Source organism: Seriola aureovittata, chromosome 14 (assembly GCF_021018895.1).
Source record: "Seriola aureovittata isolate HTS-2021-v1 ecotype China chromosome 14, ASM2101889v1, whole genome shotgun sequence".
Taxonomy (NCBI): Eukaryota; Metazoa; Chordata; class Actinopteri; order Carangiformes; family Carangidae; genus Seriola; species Seriola aureovittata.
In genome coordinates, this window is record NC_079377.1 from 18154936 (window position 1) to 18178543 (window position 23608).

At 40.0% G+C, this 23608-nt stretch overlaps 1 protein-coding gene across 7 annotated transcripts in view; it reads left to right on the forward strand.

Annotated features, from left to right (window-relative positions):
- Positions 1-1526: 1526 nt before the first annotated feature.
- Positions 1527-23608, forward strand: part of phactr2 (phosphatase and actin regulator 2) — a 42170-nt gene continuing 20088 nt past the window's right edge. For 4 of the 7 annotated variants that reach the window (XM_056395278.1, XM_056395284.1, XM_056395280.1 and 1 more), the window contains exon 1: positions 1527-1791. In XM_056395278.1, the coding sequence (XP_056251253.1) occupies positions 1542-1791 (250 nt within the window). In that variant the 5' untranslated portion in view covers positions 1527-1541. Of the gene's footprint in view, positions 1792-10575; positions 10717-18897; positions 19129-23608 lie in introns of those variants that run through there. The other 3 variants (XM_056395283.1, XM_056395282.1, XM_056395285.1) reach the window with 3 other exon arrangements.

A 23608-nucleotide genomic window follows, 5' to 3' on the forward strand; every position in this document is an offset into this window, starting at 1 on the left:
ATAGTAATATATTGTATTACACTGTACATTAGTGCAAATTAGGTAGATATTCCTACAGCTGTACAGTAAGGTGCAGGATTGTATTGTCCATGCATGTTAAACAGAATTAACAGTACTCTGAATAGGCACTATGTGTGATGTGTGGCTAATTTAGACATTGTTTATACATATGGCAACATAATATAAACACAGCGCTGGAAAGATTATCAGATTATTACATTAACAGATTATCAACTCTGCAATGTTCAACCTTACACACAGATGGACAAGCTTGTTCTACTGCTAAGGATTAAGGACCCTCTCCGCTATAAAGGGCATAAACCAATGACAGGAGGGTATTAGAACATCCACATAAAGGGACTTAATAAGTCTTTATTACAGATAATATTCTGCACGCCACTCAATATGTCACTTTACATAACCGGCCTAGTGAAAACAAAACAAGGATTTTGTTGCTATGGGTAGTGTGGTTTGAATCTATATGACAAACAAGCCCAATATTTCGTTTGGATGAAACCTGTTAGCCTATATTAAAATAAATAAACAAATAAAAAACCCTGCATGTTAACTACTGTGTCATACTTACTGTAATCTGCTCCATTCAAACCTTAAACTGCTCTGCAAAATGTTTTCAAGATCTGGTTCTCAGAAAGAAGATCAGAGTGAGAGCTCTTACTTTTTTTTAATCACTTCTCGGTGTAAAGTGTGAGACAAGCAGTGGGTGTCAAAGCGGGATAAATAAACCACAGTGGTGATTTAGCGACATCTAACGTTTCAAGGCTGCAGCCACTTGGGTTTGTCTATTATTTCCCATGATGTTACAGTTTGTCATTGCGTAACATTTATTTTGTCAATTCAACACAGAAAACACTTCCTTCAAGCAAACCTTGTTGCGTTGCGTGTATCTACATAATAGACCTGAAATCAGTAGACTACTGCTGGCTGTTCATAACATCTATGACTATTCTGTTCACCACTGAGCAAAACTGGAGCTACAGGTTTCATGATTTCATGTTTTTCTTTTTCATTTCAACCACTGGGATCCCTTCAGAAAATGTAACGTCAAAGTCAAACACCCTGCGTCCAAATAATAAAAGTTTTATTTTGTTGACCTCCTCATTTCCTGAAGATAAATTAAAGATATTTATTTTCATTCAAACAAAACAGAAATCACACTAAAGGGCAATTTGATACAAATTTGTGCATACAGTCTATGCAAACCTTATATTCAAATTAGCAGGAATAAGCTGCTAATAAATAGGCTATATGAGGCCTATTTTTAATGCGAGTATCCTGCAATGGATTTGGCAGTGTAGCACTCAGACATAGGAAATAAAAGAACAGGTTTAGCAGTCAGGCAGATACTTGGCATGCAGCTACCACTACCTTTCATCATCCCTCTCTTAGTAGTCACTCATATCGGTAACCTCTGTTTCGATGGGCGTCAACAAGCACAGGGACAACTCACACACGGTCTGTCAGTGTCTTCTGCAGGACGAAAGTTTGAGTGGAAGAGGAGGGGGAGGAGGGTTGGGGTGAGGATGAGGGGCGGACTCCTGCTCTTGCTACTGCTGCTGAGGCTCGTGAAGTTTCCTGTCCTTTCGTCTCTGCGAATCTGCGACCTCTCTCCCGGCGGGCTCACAGAGGAAGCGACCATGGAAGAGGAGGGGGATACCTACACGGAGATGAGGCATTTTACTCAGCTGTGGCCTCTCCCCAGGTTCCGCTCTCACAGTGACACCTACGGATTTCGCTCCAGAGTGCTGTTCAGGCTGCGGGGAGCCCGCTCAGGTAGGACCAACTCCACAGTTTTACTAGCCCAACAGCTGTACAACAAGGCAGATTCATAAAAGCAGATAATGGAAACCTGGTCACAGGATCTTGACGCTGAGAGAACACATGTAACTCAGTGTAACCCAATGATGCTGTTTTATTCATTTAGGCCTAAATTAAACTCCTGTTCATTTTTGTGAAGCAACTGTCAGAGCTGAGACATAAGACCTAAACCGCCTCTGTCTTTCATTTCTTTTCTTTTGGTGTTGCAAGGTATACTAGTTGCTCCCGGCTACACAGCATCTCCAGATGACTAATAAAGCAGCAGCAGCAGCTTCCTGCTCTCCTACACACAAAAACTTCCCCCCTCTCTTTCTCTGTGTTCGTGTGTCTCTGGATACCACACATTTTCTTTTTTTTGTTCTTCATTATTAGGTCATAACCTTTTTAATAATATCTCCTTGTAGTTTCCTTCCACTGATCATCAAAAAAGAGAAGTCTGAAGTTTGTTGTAAAATACAATATGACCCTCTTAAGTCATCACTGGTGCACCCAGTGGTTAATAGTCACACGGTACGTTGAATGGAGATCTCATTTGTGTAATGAAGGTGTTGCAAGTGAGTTTATGTTAAATAGGCTGCACCCAGTAACTAGTAATCCAAGTGCTTGGCAAAAGGCACATCATGAAGACAAAGAAACCAAAGAAATCTACAGTAATCAAAATACAATTCTACCTGTAAAGATAGATATATAAATAGATTTAAATAAATAGATTATAGACTTTATTTATCCCCTAGGGGAAATTCATATGCAATTAATAATTTATTTAATATTTGTTCTCACTTTACATCACTGCGTGTAAATTAGTTTTCACTTTGATATGTGGCTTCTTCTCTAGAGTAAGTGTTGTAGAACACTGAGTCTTAAGGCCTAAGAGGAGAAGATGAAACCTTTTCACAGGCATTGTAAGATCTCCACCACAGTGCTAACCAGCTATTTGTTGTCCTCAGCGCTTTACTTAAATGTCAGTGTCATATTTTTTCTGCCTGCTGACGACATTGGCTGTTGCGAGAGACTTCATACACATATATATTGTTTCAGTGGTTATAACCACTTCCTGTCAGCCATCTTTAGTGCTTTAGCCAAGATCTCACCCTGCAGTGGTGCTCTCCACTCCAACTACACACCTAGATCTGCTCTCACATAATCTGCAGACATGGAATGTATTAATGTATTTTTTCCACAAGGTCTGCCTTGTTTTACAGTCTGATCAAAGTATTTTAACATTACAGTAATATTTATGGTAGAAGTTGCACTTATTCTTCTTGTGTTAAGTGGCCACAGGAAGTTTTCTGTGTTTATGGTTAAGTTGTAATTACAGGAAATAGTCATGAAGTGGAGCCGTTAGGAAATTAGATGTCCAAAGTTGTTTATGTCTCCTGCCAGTTTGGATTTTGAGCTTGATGTTTGAACTGTCTAAGAGTTATTTGACTGAACCTGAACATGAAACACAAGACGACCTGATTGTTAAATACTTCATATCTATGTCCATATACAATCCACTCATATGCAATCCTCACATTAAATCATAGTTTTATAAATCTAGATTTCACAATTAAACTAAATTCACAAAATATCCCTTTAAGATTTAGTCTGTGTTGTGATATTGTGTAAACCGAACAGTTTGTTCATCAAGCAACAGGGGGAGCTAATCTACCTTTTAACAGAGATCCTGGAAAACAATGTGCATTAAAATGTCAGCTCACACATATGAGAGCATCCATCCCACAGGGCGAGGCTTCAAAAGCATGTCTGAAAGTGATCTGAAATGTAGATCAAATCTGACATGAAGTTATAAAACCACACATGACACAAACAGTATTTCTCTCTGAAAGTTTTATTTGAATTACAGCACTCTTTTTTAAACCTAAAGAGATGTAGTAGATTCTGCTGATGAGAAATTTCTCTCGCCCAAGGGAACATGCTCCTGTGGGGAATATTACCAGAATTAATGTCTTAAGGGAGGGATGTAAATTAATTTTTTTTTTCAACAAAATCTAAGAAAACCTACGACTAAAAAGGAAATGTGGCCCACAGAGTTCAGGAACGTGCAAATCAACAGGAAGCATAAACAAATATAAAGTAGGCCGTTTTGGGTAAAAGTGAACTCTCAGATTCAGTTTGATGAGGACCAATAATCCGTCCCCACTTCAATTATGTATCCTTTATGTCCACTTCATCCCTTTCAGGGTTTTGAAGGAAGCTATTAAGTCCACTTGTGGCAGCATTCATCTCTGTGCTACTAACTTTATATGGACTTGTAAGGTAATTGGTTATTTTAAAAGCAGTTCCTGCATGTTATCCAAGTTATCAGCAGTTTTGACATAAAGATTTGTAAAGGAGGAAACAATCTCACTATTATCTGCTGATGAAGGTCATGTGATATGACTGTGATATGAACCTCTCCCTCCTTTCTCCAGGGGCTCCACCTGTTTTATGTCTCAGTTTGACCGCTTAGATCCAACAGATCTCTCTAATATTGTTGGTCAGCTCAGGTCCTCCACCTGTTGCTTGGATCCTATTCCAACAACATTTTTTAAAACCGTCTTCAATTGTTTAGCACCCGAAGTTTTAAAAATCATAAACTGGTCTCTTCAGTCTGGTATTTTCCCCACATCACTTAAAACAGCCGTCATAAAACCACTCCTGAAGAAAAAGAATTTGGATCCCAATGTTATAGCAAACTATCGGCCCATCTCCAATCTGCCATTCCTGAGTAAAATACTTGAAAAAACTGTTTACATTCAACTCAAAAAATATCTCACATCAAATAGCCTCCTAGATATTTATAAATCAGGTTTTCGTCCCCACCATAGTACAGAAACAGCTCCCATCAAAGTAATAAACGAGCTGCATATAAACACAGACTCCAAAAAAATATCCATTTTTGTTTTACTTGATCTCAGTGCCGCCTTTGATACGGTTGACCATAAAATTCTGCTGGAGAGACTCGAGAAATGGGTGGGCTTATCTGGTCCTGTTCTAAAATGGTTCAATTCATATTTACATGACAGGAAGTCTTATGTTTCCATCAGCGACTTTTCTTCCAACAAAAGGGACGTTACATGTGGGGTTCCCCTGGGGTCAATTCTTGGACTATTACTGTTCAACCTGTACATGCTTCCACTTTCACATATCATCACTAACCATAACGTCAATTACCACAATTATGCAGACGATTCGCAACTTTACATTTCTCTAAACCACAATGACTTATCTCCCATACAGTCCCTCACCCAATGTATCAGTGACATTAATAAATGGATGACAGAAAACTTCCTGCAGTTAAATAAAGACAAAACAGAAATACTAATCTTTGGTGCACAGACTCAAAGACTGAGAGTGGCTGAACACCTCAAGTCCCTCTCTCTGGAGAGCAAAACTGTTGCAAAAAATCTTGGCATAATCATGGATAGCAATTTAAACTTCAGGAGTCATATCAACCACATCACAAAATCATCTTTCTACCATCTAAAAAATATATCTAAATTAAGAAGTTTTCTATCAAAACCTGACTCTGAAAAATTAATTCATGCATTCATAACCAGCAGATTAGATTACTGTAACGGCCTATTCACTGGCCTCGCAAACACAAGCATTCGTCAATTACAACTAATTCAAAATGCAGCAGCACGTGTTCCCACTGGTACAAAAAAATATCAACACATCACACCCGTTCTTAAAACCCTGCACTGGTTACCTGTCAAAAAAAGAATAGATTTCAAAGTCCTCCTGTTAGTTTATAAAGCACTAAATGGTCTTGCACCTCAGTACCTAACAGACATGCTAATTACCTACACACCAGCAAGAACCCTCAGGTCCACAAACACTAGTACACTAGTCATTCCCCGCACCAAAACTCAGGAAGGGGAGGCTTCATTTTCTGTTTATGCCCCACGCAGGTGGAACAGTTTGCCCGAGGCAGTAAAGACTGCCCCGTCAGTCAATCTTTTTAAAAGTAGGTTAAAAACTTTTCTCTTCTCAACAGCGTTTGATTGTGTGTGTGTGTGTTTGTGTGCTTGTCTACTCTGTGCTTTGTATTGTTTGTTATTGTTGTATGCTGTAAAGCGCATTGTGTCTGCCTCGTGCATGAAATGCGCTCTATAAATAAAGTTTGAATTGAATTGAATTGAATGACTGAAAGCTCCAGAACAGCTGCTGAGTGAGTGACAAGAACATTGCAGTTTATATTTTCAAAGATTATACTAAACAACCAATTGTTAGTTATGTTAATGAAGATAATTTTAAAGCTCTTTTCCATAACTGTTATAATGTGTATAAGAATATGAGAACGCACATTAATGCGTATCTGCATATGAACTTTGTGTATCTGTTATTGAAAAAAAAACTATTTGGCATAATGTGTAGGCTGAGATGGTCTTTGCTGTCCGCTGTAAATAGCATGTTGTCCTCCAGATGGGCACCGTATCGCTATGGTAATTACACAGGCAGAGAAAAGAAGAAAGAAGAGAAGGTGGGGGGTGATAAAAGGGAAGAATAGTTAAAGGGTGAACAAGAGAGGAGAAAAATGTAAAGGACGGCAAAGAAGTAGATATATTAAGACAAAAGAAAACAATAAGGGACAAAAGGAGGAGATGGAAGAGAGTCAAAGAGCGGAAAGTAAAGGAGGCAGTCTGATGGGGACAAGGGAAAATTATGAAAACGGTAAAGAGAAGAGAGGAGGCAAAAAGAGATGCAAGGACAGGATGATTAAGGAGGATGAGAAGGCAGAAGCAAAGATTGAAGAAAAGAAGAGGATGTGTGGGTACTCTCCCCGAAATAACATTGATTACGTACCCTTTTAGTCAGCAATAACTACTTGTTAAATGTACTGTAATGCAGAGAACCACCCTTCCTCCTTCACTGCCCACACACAGTCTATGCTCCGGCACTGTTGAAGCTGCGGTAACAGCCACTGACATAACCAAAGTGTTATCGTTAATCTGTAATTGTGTTCTAGCTTGAACTGTTCACATATCATTGCTTTCTTCAGCTGTTGCTTCAGAAGTATAATCTCAAATTTGATCACCAAAATTATTACAAATTCAGCCCGTGGGGGTGATGAATGCGTGTACCAACTTCGTTACAAGCCATTCTGTAGGTTCAGTAGGACAGAGTCCCCAGATAAAACAACACAAAATAACATTTGTCTGCAGTGGTCATAGGTGGTGGAAGCATGGGTCAACAAAACACTGGACCTTACCTCGGGAGGCCACTGTTTGTTTCCTGTTTCCGACTGTAGCCATGGCGATGACGTTTCCCAAACCATAACCAAACCATAACCATAATGCTGTCAGACCATAAAACGTACTGTATTTAACTTTCAACAGTGACTGATATTGTCAGATCAGAAAATGCTTTGTTGTGTCATTCTAAAGGGAAATTACAAACATATTTTGTTGTATAATTTGGTTGAATTGTTTCTTGGCTGTTCATCTCATTTTAAATACCCTACGCCACATGATTACAATGGTACCGGATACTGGATTATACCAGTAGACAAACAGGTGATCGCAATCCAATAACTGAGGTGATTGCGTGATGACACACAGGTGTGTTGTCTAGGTCGTTAATGCACAAAACATTTTTTGTTCTCTTCTGTTCCCTTCAATCCTCCTGAACTCCTGTATACTTTGATGCTTTTGAAAACCAACTGCTCTTTCTATCGCTTGTATTTGCACGCTCAGTGTTGAATGTGACCGCCTCTTTTAGGGAGGATTGTATGTGTTGCTCTCACATTTAATGGTGGGAAAAGAGCGTTAGACTGCATGTCTTTTTAAATGCAGTTGAAGTACTGGCGCATTCATGTTTTTGATCTACTTCATTTCTTTTGTGTGAGACCGTGTCCGTGTGTTTGTGTGTGTGTGTGTGTGTGTGTGTGTGTGTGTGAGGGGGACTTGTTTAACTGTAGTTATGGGGTTCAAAAAGCTTTGCAGGGACAAAAATACTGGAGACTTGGTTTTAGGGTTAGCGTGTGTGTGTGTGTGTGTGTGTGTGTGTGTGTGTGTGTGTGTGTGTGTGTGTGTGTGTGTGCGTATGCATGTGTGAGGTGAGTTGATGATTCTTTGGACTGCATCACAAGTCAAAGTCTATCCGTTACTCTGTGTGGTTACTTACTTACCCTTTAACTCTATTAACACAGCGAATAAACAGGATGTTAACATTATGCTGTGCAGCCTCTAATCATGCTGTGTACATACAGTAAGTGTATGTGTGTGTGTGTTATGAAAATTTTAATAAACGCCTAGGTTTGTGTGTTTAATTAAAACCGCAGGTGGAGCGGAGAGAAGATAGTGAGAAAAACAACAAATGTGAGATCTTAAGCTTTAAGATTTTGAGACATTAGACTGTCAGCGAGAGGATTAAAAGGAGAAGAATTGAAAAGGGAGAAAAGGGGAAAGAAAAAGAATGAAACAGGAAAACTAGAATGCAAATAGAACAATAAAATAGATCACCAAGAGAGGAGAGGAGCACTACGCTGTATGGCTTAGTAGTAGCTGCTCTTATGTAGTCAATAACCTAATGGTTGTGTGGACAATATGTCTCTTCTCTGTCCAGTCTACTTGTGTTTACATTGGCATACACACACACACACACACACACACACACACACACACACACACACACACACACACACACACACACACACACACAAAGTGATTTGTGTCTCTCATTTGAGTCCATCAGCGAATTTATAAGGTCCTGCTCCTCTTAGTCATAAGTGGATCTTTAGTATCAGATAGAGATATGTTTTATAAAGAAATTAAGAATCAGACAAACATACACACAAACACTGAAGTGGGTGCATATTTGAAGGGGACATGCAATGCCAACTATGATTTGTCTGGTGCTATCGACCCACAGTGAGCTGTGAGATCCAGCATCACCCCTCACTGGCATACAGATGACATATTTACTGTATTGAGTGGCTCTTCACAACACTACAGGTGTGTGTGTGTGTGTGTGTGTGTGTGTGTGTGTGTGTGTGAAAAAAATTGAAATGATCATCTGTCTGCATCTTTGCCCTTCTTGCATTTGATCTAGCACCATCTGTGATTCCTCTCTATTTCTCCAGAGTGTTGCGATTATTACTGATGTTATGTTTATGATCTGCAATGTTTTTATCATGGTGCAGTCAGGGTGGCATCATAGTCAGTTTGGGGAGTTTGTATTTGACGCCATCGAATTATTTCTCCTTGATATTAAATATTGCGTTACTAAGCAACAATCATGGTTAAAAACACTTTAAATGTCATTTATTGAGAGTTTAACACTCAAACACCCAACTAATGTGCTTTGTCAGGACTGTGTAGGTGTGATTTGATCAGATCTGATTGACAGTGATTAAACAGCCCACCACTTGTCATCAGAGCTACGTCGATGCTAAGTCATTATAGGTGCACACATGTTCATGACATTCACTTTTTCAAACTGTTAAACCAGAAAGAGTGATAAAATCGAAATAGTTCTGACTGGCTGTACATTTTGTGACTTGTTTGTTTGTATGTGTAAACTCCCATCACTCATGGTAAGAAGCTGATTGCAAAAATAGATTTTAAATCATTTTCAGGACCTTTAATTAATGACGAAAAACAACTGATGTATTATTGTAAAGATTCAAATTTCACTGTGAGTTTTCTTTTCTGGTTTAAGATTATTTATTAAACTCCCTGCAAACAATAAAATAAAACTTAATGCTGAATCAATTACTCAAAAATGTAATTTCCCACATAATCCATAAGTCATTTTTTAAAAGCAAAAATTCCAAACACTGTCTGTTCCAGCTTTCTTTACATCAATGTAGATTTAATATTTTTTTCACATTTAATTGGCTCTGGGAAATTGTGATCAACATTTTGTCTGAAATTTTTTGTAGACTTAACAATTAAATGAAAATATAGTAAACAGATTTATTGATAATGACAATAACTGTTAGTTGAAGCACTAGTTAAAATAAATATGTTTAAAAAGGACTTAAAATATTTCTGACATTAGTTTGAAAAGGAGGAATATAACGTGGTGCTGATCACCTCGGCAGTGAGAAAACTGTCACCATGAAATAATCACTGTAGGTGAATATATCACTGCCACTGGTCAGACAGAATCACTTATTCTTCTGTCTGCCACTTTAATTATGATAATGTTGCATGTCTGCTGAAGATGATTGACTGTACAGAGATGAAGAAAAGTGCAGCAAGGAAAACTAAAGACACTAAACACACAGCAAACTTCCTGCTTATTTTGATGCATTTCTCTTCCGTTCTCCTTCTCTTTCTCTATCCTTAGCAATGACTCCTCAACTGCATCCCGTTCTCCCATCCTTTCCTTTCCTCTTTTCCTTTCCTTATTCCTCCTTATTTCCTACGTCACCGTGGGACCTCAGCACAGCAGGGGAAAAAAAAGGAAAAAAGAAAAGGAGTGACACTGGAGCCAGACTCAGTAGCCAGAGGAAGGAGGAAAACCCTGACAGGCAGGGGAGATGGAGATAAACGCAGGACGAGACGCAGACTGGGAGGGAGAACGAGGAACAGAGATGGAAACAAACATTAACTTTTAATGCTCTTTATTGGAGTGAATGGAGGCAGGAGGGAGGGAGGTGATGGAGGGAGGAGGGGCGAGGGAGTAGCAGTAAGTGGAGAGAGAATGAGGGAGGGAGAGAGGCAGGGCCAAGCGATTAAGGAGGGAAGTAGATAGCGAGAGAGGGGGAGAGAGAGACAGAGAGGGAGGGGAGAGAGAAGAGGAGAAGAAGGAAGACAGTGAGAAAGGGGGGGGGGGGAGCCAGAGGGGGGAGGGAGGGAGGCAGAGAGGTGGTGTGTCGGGAAGAGGCAAGGATCAACTCACACTGCTGATAATCTTTCCTGGGTCAAATCATGGAGCATGATGGTGAGTTTCCTCCTCATATATATATATACGCTTCTCTTTCCCTGTGCATGTGTTGTCCAGTGTCTCATTGACTTTGTGTTAACGTAGCAGAAGGTATGTGAGTCACGTAGAAAGAAGCTTTCCACCACTTCTTCTATTCTCATGCTGTCCTTTACATGCAGCTTTGGATGTCACCTGTTAGCCAGTGATCGCTGCATATGTAAAGTCCACACACAGGCTGTAAATCTTCAGCCTGTATTAGCTGAGTTATGACCCAGCCTGGTAACAGTAACAGTGTTACTGTGTTTAGTTTGAAGTGAGCTTTTGTAAAGACCACTCAGTTAATCATATAAACAAGGGGGTCACACTGCATTTAAATGTGCACGTGACTCAGTACTGGTGTCTTTGACTGTTTCGCAACATGAGCGTCTGACCATTGTTGCCAGACAGCATTTGGCTGGGTGGCTGTCGCTGTATCTGTGTGAGCAATGCAGGGCTGTAGCGAGTTTTCCTGGTTTCATGATCCAAAATAAATATGTCAATGACAGCACACACACAGTCATGCATTATGTACAGGAACACTACTTTACAGACACTAACGGCTACACTGTGCAATATTAATAAGATGCTAATGCTGCAAGTAGAACACTTAATAACATTAAGGTTGGCCGTATCTTCACTTAACCAGGCTTCTGGTGTGCGGCGAGGCCCAGCTTTTCTGATGACACTTTTAATAAAAGATTATTTGGCAATGCTTATGAATCGATGATTGTGTGCTTAAGTTTAAAAGCAGGTATTGGTTTTGTAAATCTGCCCACACTTGCATTATCTTATACGGCTAATACAAAGCTGCATCCACTGTAATGGCATTAACTTTATTGTCAATATTTCTATAGAGGAAAGAAAGCTTAATTCCAGATGTGCTCGGCTGGTAGCCATCTTGGGTGAATTGAACTAAATGACAATGATATGTTGTTACATTGGTTGGTGTCACACTCAGCTAGAGGAGGCAGGCAGGCTATATCGGGCCCATGTTATCTAATATAGTTTAATTACTGTTTGCAGAGGTTGTCATAACATATCATTGTGTTTAATGGACTAAAAACCCTGTCTGCTTTCGTTGCCATGCATTAATAAAGGAAGCCAGAATTCAGGGCAGAGATGAGGGTTAGACTCCAGTTGTTTGTTTTGTCTCTCTTGTTGTCACCGGTAAGATTTACAGCAAGAGATCCATTTTTATCTGTGTTCTAATATGTGTGTTTATCGTTACTGACAGAGATGCGGGCTGGGTGCTGAATAGGTACACAACAAATTTCCTCTGTTGTGAATTTGTGAAACAGCATTTTGCAATGCAAAGCAGTATCTGTGAGTGCGCACACATGCATATGCATGTTATGTGATGTGTGTGTGTCTAGTGAGCATAAATGGTGGGTCATAATGCTCCTCTGTATTTTCTCTGCTCACTGTTGATTGTATATGTGTCATACTTTGTGTCAGTGTGTTTACAAGGTCTGCGCTTGATATGGAGACAATGAACACATTTGTCATGTGCACAGTTTAGTTTATAGAAGCTCTTGTAGTTTGTTCACATTCTGTTTGCACATCCACCTCTGCACTCAGGACAAGTGAAGTTACCTTCTTAGAGGAAAAAGGTAATTCCTTAAGTTCAGTTATGCTGAAGTGACAAATACTGTGTCAGTTTGCAGTGTGCTTCTGTCTTTGTCAGATAAGTCTGCTTATCTCTCCCTCACACACTCATTTAATTTGATGTGAGACTTGCTTTACAACATACTTCCAGTTTGGCAGATGGATCTACAGGTACAGCCAACTCTCTTCTTTCTTAAAAGAGAAATATCCTTTGATGAAATGATTCACTGAATGGCGTAATTGCCAGAAATAATATATAAGTTGTATTATTTTATCTGGCTGATAAATCTGCACTTCTATTTACATGAATATTGCCACTTTCAAAACAGACGTCAGCGTGTCAGTGAAAAGTAGCTGGACGTCGGACAAAGCAACCACCATCAACCAGTGGCAGTGTGGTTTAAAGCAAACCATGTTGAGTCTCCATAAGGGTAATAATGTCCTGACTAACAGCCGCACGACACAGCTGAGCTAACATGACTATCATGCTTAGGACAGCTGTTTTTCCAATTGACATCGGCTCTCCATTAAATCTGTGCAGATATGGCCTTATATAGTTGGAATATGAAGGTGTAGATATAAATGCTGGCTTCTGTTTGTTTACTCTCCCCATTCACTGTCCTCTTGTGGCCTCATGTCACACACTTCTGAAGCACAGTCATGGCTTGTGTTTTCTTTATGTCTGTAATATTAAGTTGTCATTACATTTTCCTGCCACTGTGGCCTTTATTCTGCGGTTATTATTAAAGGGAATATCAGTCTCTCCTCCAGCTCTTTCTGTCCCCGTCTCTTTCCTTGTGCATCTCTCTTGAGCTCGTTTTCTCTCAAGCTCTCAGGCCGCCTGTCTGGCAGGATGTCAACTATTGATTTATACAGGCAACATTTTAGCAATGATGGCGGCTTATGGGTTGTGCCAAACAGAATACAACAAACAGGAGATCAGGTTTCAGACGAGTCGACTGGTGGATGTGAAGAGGAAGAGAAATGACAGTAACCACTACTGTATCAATCAACAAAAGACTGCACAGTTAATATTATATGGTAAAAATCCCTTTAATAGGAACGCATTAGGTTATGAGAGTAGAGAGAAGGGACAAACTGGTGTTTGTAAGGAATGATTAAATACTGGGACAATATTGCAGGACTAAGGAATATACAGGACAAATTGTTCAATATTAAGTTTACGATTTTGGGTTATTATTAGCAGCCAAAGCCACAAGCATTGCAATTTATTCTCAAAGCAATTTCAAGCCCACACAGGTGAGCGATAAATGTCAGTCAGTGATTTACATTTGGTGGCTACACAGCAAAAACACCAAGAGAAAGTCAGACCTATTGAGAGCAAAGGTAGTTTGGGATAAAATCAAAACCCCAGAAAACGTGGCTACAGAAGTCTTCATCTATAGCATTAAATATTCATGAAGTCCAAATGTTTAGGTAGGAAGTGCCACTTGAAAACTCAATCTGTTTTGTCAGGGCTGTTGGGGTGTTGCTGGATTAGATTTGATTGACAGGCACCAAATGACACACAAACAGAGTGCAATAGAAACCTTCCTCAAGCTAATAGGCTACATGAAACAACCTGAAATTCCACATTTCCACCATATTTTCCATATGGTTTTCGTCGTGGATGAATCAAGGACAGCAGTTTGCGTTTTTATCACTCTTTTAATCCCATTATCTTGTTGCCGTCTTCTACAGCGGTTTGGATGGAAATGAGCATTTATTTGGAATTTCTTTTGCTGATCTTCTGGAAATTCTGGCAAGATTTGCATTTAATTTTGAGGGGAACTTGTCTACAGTAAAAAGCTGATGGAGAAAGAAAGTTTGATATTCATAATCCTACAGAGGGATCTGCTAATGACAAGGAACCCTCACACATACACTGACAGCATGGTCGGTGCACTTTACACGACACTAACAATGCCAACAATGACCTGCAATATACTGAAAATGTTCCTAATCATATGCATTTGATAGAGAATGATTTGGACCAATGACAGCCCTCAGTGCTGTGATGAAATTCCACTGGTTGTGTACTGAGACCATTTAAGTACAGTTGGTCTCAGCTGAGCTCAGTTTGCTTGTGTAACCGAGCCTGTTCCTTGCTGAGTCACACTTGACTGTTATGACAGTTTGTGGTCTGAATCACGATCCTGATGCAGAGATGTCTGCTTCCCGACAATTGAAAAGGTTAGCTGCTCCGTAACATGCATTAAGAGCCACAGGTGTCACGCCTCACACTTAAACCAGCATGCATGTAAAGAGATTGTGCAACTGCGCATAACTGTGAGATGGGCAACTTCTAAGGAAGGTGCTCCTTTCTTTTCAAGACAGTCATGGATGCACAAAATCATTTCAGCCCAAATGACACACACACATGCACATAGGTTCCTTGAACTTTGGCTATGACAATATTATGAGACTGTACCCTGGCAGAAACTGAGTTTAATAAATAAATCAAGGGGAGGGGAGAAAGGCTTTGAAAGTAGCACTTAAACAATTATTACCCCCTTGTTCCGCTGAGGCTACTACTTAATATTTGATGACTCCTTCCCTTTCCTCAGGCCCTTCTTCTCCTCCTCCTCCCCTGTCTTCCCTTTTGTTTTTCTGGTCAAAGAAAAGGTCAGGCACCCTCAAGTGATCTCAGTTATTTAGTGTCAGGACAAACAGGAACTGGTTCCTGAAAATTGTCACCTTCGCGTACAAATTCCCGTTCTCAATGAGATGTCCTCTTGACTTTGAGGATTTTCCCAAAGATCTACGTTTTGGATATCGTATTCTTGTCCAGATTTACAGAAAAGTATCAAATTGATCTAAGCTAAATCCAGAGGGAACTTTTCCCTGCATTTGTTTGATCAGGCATTGACGGAGGGGAATAAAGCAGCAGCCAAATAGTCAATTGTGAGTTTGTGACCACGAGTTCCCAAAGAAAAGATACCATCACAATCAAACATATTATTATATGATAAAATTTCCCATGTACACACATTCACTTTTGGTCATATCATATAGTGACTACAATAAATACAGTGAATACTGAATAAGTGGAAAATAGGTCGTTGGATTCAAAATGACAAACTTGTGGAACATGAAGGTCAGTTTACTCGTCATGGGGAGTACTACTGAGCTTGTGAAAACAGCTGTATAATGTCTTTTTTATTCACTCAAATTACTGTGATGATGTCATGAGGATTATTTGTGCGTGGGCTTGGAGTAGAATAAAGGTTGGGCTCAATTTATATTCAGTCTAATTGGGTCAGGTAGGGTCGTGTTGCGTTGCTGTGGGTTAAGGGGCCTGTGTTTCAGTATGTGTAATAGTGAAGTGGATCAGTGAGGATATGGTGTGTCATAAGGAGAATTTTTTTATTTCTTTTTTTGGTGTGGACTGTAAAGTGAAGGGAAAAATTTCACAATAAGATACATAAAACAAAATAAAATATGTAAAACATAGGGACTAAAACCCACCACACAAGCTGACATACAATGAAAACATAGTCTAAAGCTGGTCATCGTTAAAACAGCATCACCATCATCACCCATCAATACTATGTGGAAGACTGATTGTTGGGTTTTGTTAATTCACGAGCATCAACGGTACTGGGATATTAATTCATCACCACAGTATTTTCCACTGTCCTTATTGTCTCTTTAACACACGTAACATATTCAACATGCTTTGCTGATAATGCTGTTAATGACATTACCTCTCTGTCAATGCTAACGCTGTCACCTTCCTCTGTTAACTTTACTTCCATCCTTCCATCCTGTCTTTATCCTTCCACCTCTTCGCAGACTTCCTTCCTGTCTCCGTTTATCCAGTTCCATTTTACTCACTAACGACGGTCCCGTCAGACTGCAGTTAATCTGGCAGCTCCCAGGTGTGAATGTGGCTCTGAAACGGCTTAATGATTTATACTCAATATATACATGTTTAAAGATGTCAGATGTAGGATCTTGCAAATCACATTGAGATGACAAGATTTAAAGTGTGTATGCAAAACAAAACAAAACAAAAAACAAATGCTGCCAGTCATATGACATTGTTGACTGATTGTAGATGAGTCAGGTTACTGCATTATAAGGGGGTGAATAAGGCCATGGAAAACTTCAGTCTGCCCACATTGAGTGTTTTGTTCAGAGTTCACTGCTAGCTTTATTTTCGCTATTGCAGCAACCCTTATCAATAATGAGCTGTAATTATATACATGATAAGACCTACGCTTTAATGACTTAAGAGAGTATACAACAGGGTTGCAAAATAATAGTGAAGAGGAACTGGGTAACGACAAATCATCAGTAGTCTTCCTATGTCAAATGCAAAATTTCAGTTTAGTAGTTAACACCAGATGGCAGTATTGGCTTTGAATGTCACATTGTGTGTGTGTGTGTGTGTGTGTGTGTGTGTGTGTGTGTGTGTGTGTGTGTGTGTGGGTGTGTGTGTGTGAGAGAGAGAGAGAAAGGGAGAGGGAGAGCTTTATCTGTCATCACTGTCAACAGAGTGTCAGTTGAGACCATGCAGAACCCAGCCTGACAGAAAACACACACACACACACACACACACACACACACTATACTATGATACAGTCTACAGTCGTTCTGTGGCGGGAGTCTTTGGCTTGGTTTGCCACAGTTGTCAGTGAGAAGTGATTCGAGTTCATGTGTCTAATATTAAACAGATATTATTTCTGTGTCCTATTAACAAAGCATCTAATGGCCATGCTGACAAACCTTGACAGATTTTGCCCCCATTTGACCCACTCAAAGCTGGACTGTCATTTTGTTTTTTCAAAATAAATCTGAATACTGATAAATTGATAAATACTGACACTCCTCCTCAGCCACAGACACTGACCAGACCCTAAAAGTATTTATTAATTACGGACTAAGCTAAGCTAAATATATTGTGTCACACTGAAACCAAATCTAAGTGTTTCCACTTTCTTACTTTCTTTCCAGTTCTTTAAGATCATTAAAGATAATTTGATGAAATATTAGAGAAAATAAAGAAAATAATGTGCAGATAAATCAATAATGAGAATAGTCATTAGCTGCTAATCGATTTCAGTTGTTTTAGCACTGCAACATACCATACCACTTATCATCACCCCACCATCCGTTCTTATCTCTCCCTGCTTCAACAGATCAACAGTCAGGTCTATTTGTGGATCTCTGTGATATCAAGACATGAGCAGATCTCTACCACAGTCTGTACAGTCTTCGTTTTGCACACACACACCCGTATTTGTCCTCTTTAAAGGCTTGTAGAAATTAATTTATAGTGATGGAAGAACTACTCAGATCCTTTCCTTAAGTAAAAGTAAAAAATAATGTAAAAATACTCCATTTCTAGTAAAAGTAGTTTAATCCAGTAGTTTCAAGTCCTGGGGTCAGGCCCCTCCTAAAGGTCACCAGATAAATTTGCGGGGTCATACAAACATATGTTTATATTATTTGGGCTATTTTTATAATCTTTGCTTTTTAATGATAAAATGTATCATTTGACCTCTTTGGACGTCAAACAGTTAAATAAAACCCGTCAGAGAAGTTCAGAGGGGAAATCTGAAACATGGCAAAGGGCCCCCAGACACTCTCTGTCACAAGCCACATGGTTGGAAACCACTGGAGTAATCTTAACATATCTTATATTCTATAAGCTTGTGGAATATTTTTATTGTAAAATATGAATCTCTGCAGTAACTAAAATCTATATTCGTCAAATAAATGTAGTGTCATAAAGTATGCAGATCAAAACACATAGGTCCAGTCGTTAGCCAAGGTTGGACCAACTGGGCAAAGCAAACTGCCCAGGGGGCCTAAGGGATCTGGGGTTTTCTGGGCCGCAGATCACCTGAGGCCCAAAAAGCCCCAGGTTTACTAGTTATAATTTGGGTCTACATAATTTAAAACCTCATGCAAGGTCATATTATTCCATCATAGGAGATCTAAAAGGCTGCAACCAGGCTGCCAGAGAAAACAGACAATATATACCAAATATTCACATTTGGGAAGTTGATACCAGTGAATTTTTTACCGTTTCAGCATAAAAAATGAAATATTTTTCTGTCAATCAATTTATCGATTAATCAACTAATCATTACAGCTTTAGAATAAGCCTATGGGTGGTTTCTGGGTGTCTGGGTAAATAATGACACTGCCATGTATAGTGGTGGGGGGGGGGCAACAGGGATCCAACAACAAATGTTTGCCCCTCAGGAGGTTAATGCAGCCATGTTCGTAGCTACTTTCTACTTTTGTTAATTTAAGATATCTATCTAACCCTACATCATTCATCGGGACTGTTTTTCTCACAGTGAGTGTTTTCACTGTTTTAAACTTTCCCGCTCTTGCAGCCCTTGCCGCCCATTATGCCCATTATCTCGGCCAGTGTAAACTGGTGACTGAGGGTGTCGGACCCCTTCACCCTTTGACCCCAGCAGCGCCTCTAATCTGCATAGAGGAATGAGAGGCATTCTTCAGCTGCTCACAGGAGGTGGTGGTGGTGGTGGAGGAGGAGTAGGAGGAGGAGGAGGAGGAGGTGGGAGGGGAAGTTACGACGTAGTAGCGGACCCAGTCAGTCAGTGAACCAAGTTTCCAGAGACTCAGCCATCACGGTGTGAAACTTTTTTTTTTTTTTGAAATGAACACACTCGGCGGCCGCGGACGGGATTTATGCGGCGTTAGAAGGCCGTGATCGCGGGTTCGGGGGCCCGGTCCTGCCCGGTGCTCCGGAGAAGTTGAATATGGGTCAGACTGCTGTGTCCGCCGTGTCCCAGAACGCAAGCGGTGAGTGTGTGTGTATATGTGTGTGTATATATATGTGTGTGTGTGTGTGTATATGTGTGTATACGTGCAGTCTCCCTCCCTCTCGTCTCTCTCTCTCACACACAAATTCCGCAATCTTTACTCAGGAAGTCTGCTCATTTTTACTTTCTTTCTTTAACAGCTATGTCGGTTAATGTATCGGAACTTATACACAGTTGAACTCAAACAAAGCGCTTCATTTTCTCCTGTTAATGGGAAGTTGGTGAACTACATGTGTGTTAAATGAATTCAAACGCTCTTGCATCATTACAGGACGGTGTTTCTAAAGCCCTCGCTGGCTGGGTGACACAAACACAGTGAAACAGCCAGTGTTAAAGCGGGCAACAGTTTGAGAGGATGTGTTGTATAACCACAGAGTTGTTTATAAAGCTGCATTGTAGCCGCCGGGTAATGAAGTTCACTGTTTGGTGTGAGTTTATGTGCTTTAGCAGCCGCTTTGACATGGGTCCAGATGAACTGAATGAGAGCAGCTGAGTTTTCCACCAATTAGTTTTCTCAGACGAGTCCAGAGATTGACCGGAGGAAACATCTGAAGACTGTCTAGCTCAGTTATATCCATGTAGATTTACATTTAATTCACAGTCAGGAATCTGTTAAATCAAGACAACATCATGTCATGAGTCAACAAGTGGGCCTACTCATCTTTGTCGAGGCTTAGCCGGAAATTTCCTCACTTACAGTTGAGGTTTGACAGAGGCAGAGCTTTTCCGTCCAAGTAGAAGAGAGAATGGAGTTAACACTACATGTGCAACTAATGATAATAGACTAACGCTAATAGATGAATCTGCTGATGACTTTCTCGATTCATTGAGTGAACATTTGGTCTATCAATGTCAGAAAAATGCTTATCACAGTTTCCCGGGGCACAAGATGCTGTCATCAGTTTGTTTGAACCAACAGTTCAAACCAAAAAAGATCAATGAAACTTCAGCGATGAAGTGATTGTCAAAATAGCTTCCAACTACTTTCTGTCGATTGACCAATGGACTAATAGTTCCAAGTCTAGTTGTCGCAGTTTTATCTCTATGTGGGTTTTCCTTCTGTGTTTTTTCACATAAGGCTCTAAAAGTAAACTTCTCTGATATAAGAACAACCACATCCTTTTGAACATATTCTTAATCTTAGTTCCTGGGACTGAGGACCTCGCAGGTTTGATTCTCACTGGTGAATCAAGGGCTGTTTCACACACCTGGCGCAATCAAAAACCAGCAGTTCAATACGCACTACATGACTATGAAACATTGCTTCAACTGTTTGAGTTTAGAGATGAGTGAAAAATAAAGTAAAACCCAGCTCAAAGAGTCTTAGTAAGACCAGCTTCAAATAGTCTTTGGAGGGATGGACATCATTTCTCTAGAACATATCACCTCCTTTGGTGTTTCGATGATGGTGGTGGCGTCCGCTGTCTAACAAGTTTGCTCCTAAATCTCCCAAAAGTGTGGAGGTAGACTGACATGTGGTGACAGTGGAGGCAATGGCATATGATTCACATCATTATCATACTCATCAAACCCTGCAGTGACCTCCTGTGCCATGTATAAGGCTAATAAACGTCAGTACTTCAATTCTTAATCAGATTCTTTCTCTTGTTTACTTCTCCTTTAGTAAGATTTTGCCAGATCTAAATATAAATTTAGTTCCTTTTAGACTGTATTTTATTTAAACAAAGATCCTGTACGGCTGCTTTGAGTTCAGCTCCGGCCCTGTGTGGAAGGATCTGCATGTTCCTCCAGGGAGGTTATGTTTTCATCTGTGTCTTTTTATTTGTCAGCAGGATTACGCACTTTTTGCATTGAACTTGTTGGAGGGGTCAGGCATGGAACATTTTCAGGGAAGAACCAATTACATTTTCGGCAGATCTCGCTCATTTACTATGAATATGAATTTTCTTTCTCTGAAGTCCGGTGGAGGTTGTTTGACATTGGCCTTGGTGGAGGTCTGTGCTCCATGAGTGCCTCTCTAGTTTGTTCTTGCTTTCATTTGCCAGATTTCTGATTATTGACAACATCACTGAAGCATCAAATCATCTACATTGATGTTAATTTTCACTAGAGCTGCAAATAATGAGTACTTTCATTATTGATTATCGATTAACTGTCAAAAAATAGTGAAAAGGGACCATTATAATGAGCAGCTTTGTCATATACCATAAAGAAAAGCATCAAATCCTCCCATTTGAGAAGCTGGAACCAACAAAGGTTTTGCAGTTTCGCTTGATTAAAACGATTATTCAATTATGAAAACTGATCCTGATGCTAATTTTCTGTAAATGAACCAATCAATTCCTCGACTAATGGTTGCAGCTCTTAGTCAAACAACATAAAGTCACTCAGGTGTTTGGATAACAGTTACAAAGCCTTCAACTTAAATTGCTGGCTCCTAAACTGGATGTATCATAATCTTTTTCATTCACTGAAGGAGAACTTTACTTCTTTAGAGAACTCCACTGATAATGAAGCTGGAGCTATGAGAGAAAATTGATTATATTGGGATGTTGGATTGTTGTTTGGTGAAATCTGAAGCCGTCAGCGTGGCTTCACTTTTCACTGTATTCTGATATTGTATAGAAAAATCATTACTAGAGAAAATAAGTGGCATATTAATCAAGTTTCAGTTACAGAGGGACATTAACTATAATACATAACTTTCAGGGGATCAGGAGATGCTATACCTCCATGCTTAAAAATGTTTGCATGCTTTGCATGGTCGGTCTGTCTGTAAACATTTCACATTGGTTCACATTTTTTATGGGAAGGCTTTAAGGCCGTGAGGTGCAGGAAGGGACGAAGGACGCCGGATGAAAACAAAACTGGACCTTTTTTATGACGCTGTCAGCATTTAGAGTAAAACCCAAACTGTTTAGTGGAGCACTTAGTCCAACATGCTTAGGAACCTGAGGCAATAATAATGATGCATATCGTCTGCATTTGGCTGCATTATGGATTACATAATGACAATGTGATGTGCTTTAAATGCTGAATCTACAGTACTAAGAGCAGGAGGGGGAAGTGATTCTGTCAGGGTCTTACTGAAAGACCATAACATTAAATGGATATCCTGTGAGCCTTGATGAGTTATTAGCGTACGTTAAAATACTGTAAAGCTGTGGTTTCCTTTTTGATTTCTTTTAGGTCTGTTACTCTTGACTTAATCCAAGCTGCTTGGTCCTGTGAGAATCATGAGTTAGGCTGTAATGTGCTTCTCTGTCCTACATTGGAGAAAGATTTGGAAGAAATGACCCAAGTGTTAAAACTGGAGCTAATGCCCAGCGTCCACCCTCCCTCCGCTCTCGTCCAACACCTCTTGTTGCCCTCTTTTCTTCTCCTTTCCTTCCCCCTTTTTCTGCCCTCCTATTTCCCATGTCGTCGTCCCCCCCGCCTCAGTTTCCACCTCTCCCCCTCTTTCTCTTCTCCCCTCTTTTGTCTCTCTTCGCCTCTCTCTCCCCCTCCATCCCTCTTCCTCTGTTCGTGATGTCTGGTTCTTCCCTCCCCGGTGACTTGCAGTGAAGGAAGGAAGCCTCTCCCTTTCCCCCTCCTCCTCAACACATGTTCCTGCTATAAGGTCTGAAAAAAAAAAACATGCTGGCAGCTTTGTCACAGTACATTGCCACTTAAACCCTGTGATGTTGTGCCAGACAATATATGCCATATAATGCCATTGAAAACATGAATATAACTGCCAGGCTGAACGGCGTTAAACCAGTTCAACATACAGGATTACATACAAATTGAGTATGACTCTAACATCATCGGCATGTGCATCTTGGCACAATAATTACAGCTGACTGAACAAATCCTGTGTGTTATTTATTCATTCAGATGTCTGCTGTGTCTCAAGTTGTGTTTCTGATTATTCCACCCACTTCCACAGCTGCTTCATATCCAAATCCCAACTCGCCCCTGTAGCATGATATCGCGATCGAGTCATCTGTTGCAAAATAAAACGCCTTGCTATGAAATCCAGTGTGGAATCATGGAGTCGAGTCAGCATTTGTTTTGTGTAACAACATCCCAGAGTAAAGTCGAGGTGGATTCGAGCCACATCGGCGTAATTAAAAAGCTGTAGTCAATATTATTTTGGTAAAAATCCAATGCTTTTCTTGGACGGATCGCTCTTGCAGGACTGCTGTGTTAAAAAAAAAAAAAAGTGCAACCTTTCGCAGTTCCTGTGTGAAATGGAAGGATTTGAATTTGATTCAATTGACTGAGGTTTGCTTATCCACATAATACTTACCATTGTTGTAATCAGCAGATTAATAAATGAACAATTGTCCTTAGGGCTTACATCTTACATCCGTATCTAATTCCATTCGTCATACTGTACAAGTTTGTGTTTCGGAAGACTTTGAGGTGAAGCTATATTCAATTCTGTATTTGTTTACGGATGGTGGTTCATGCTGTTACTTCCTTTGTTGCTGACAGGATTCTATGTCAGAGGCGTG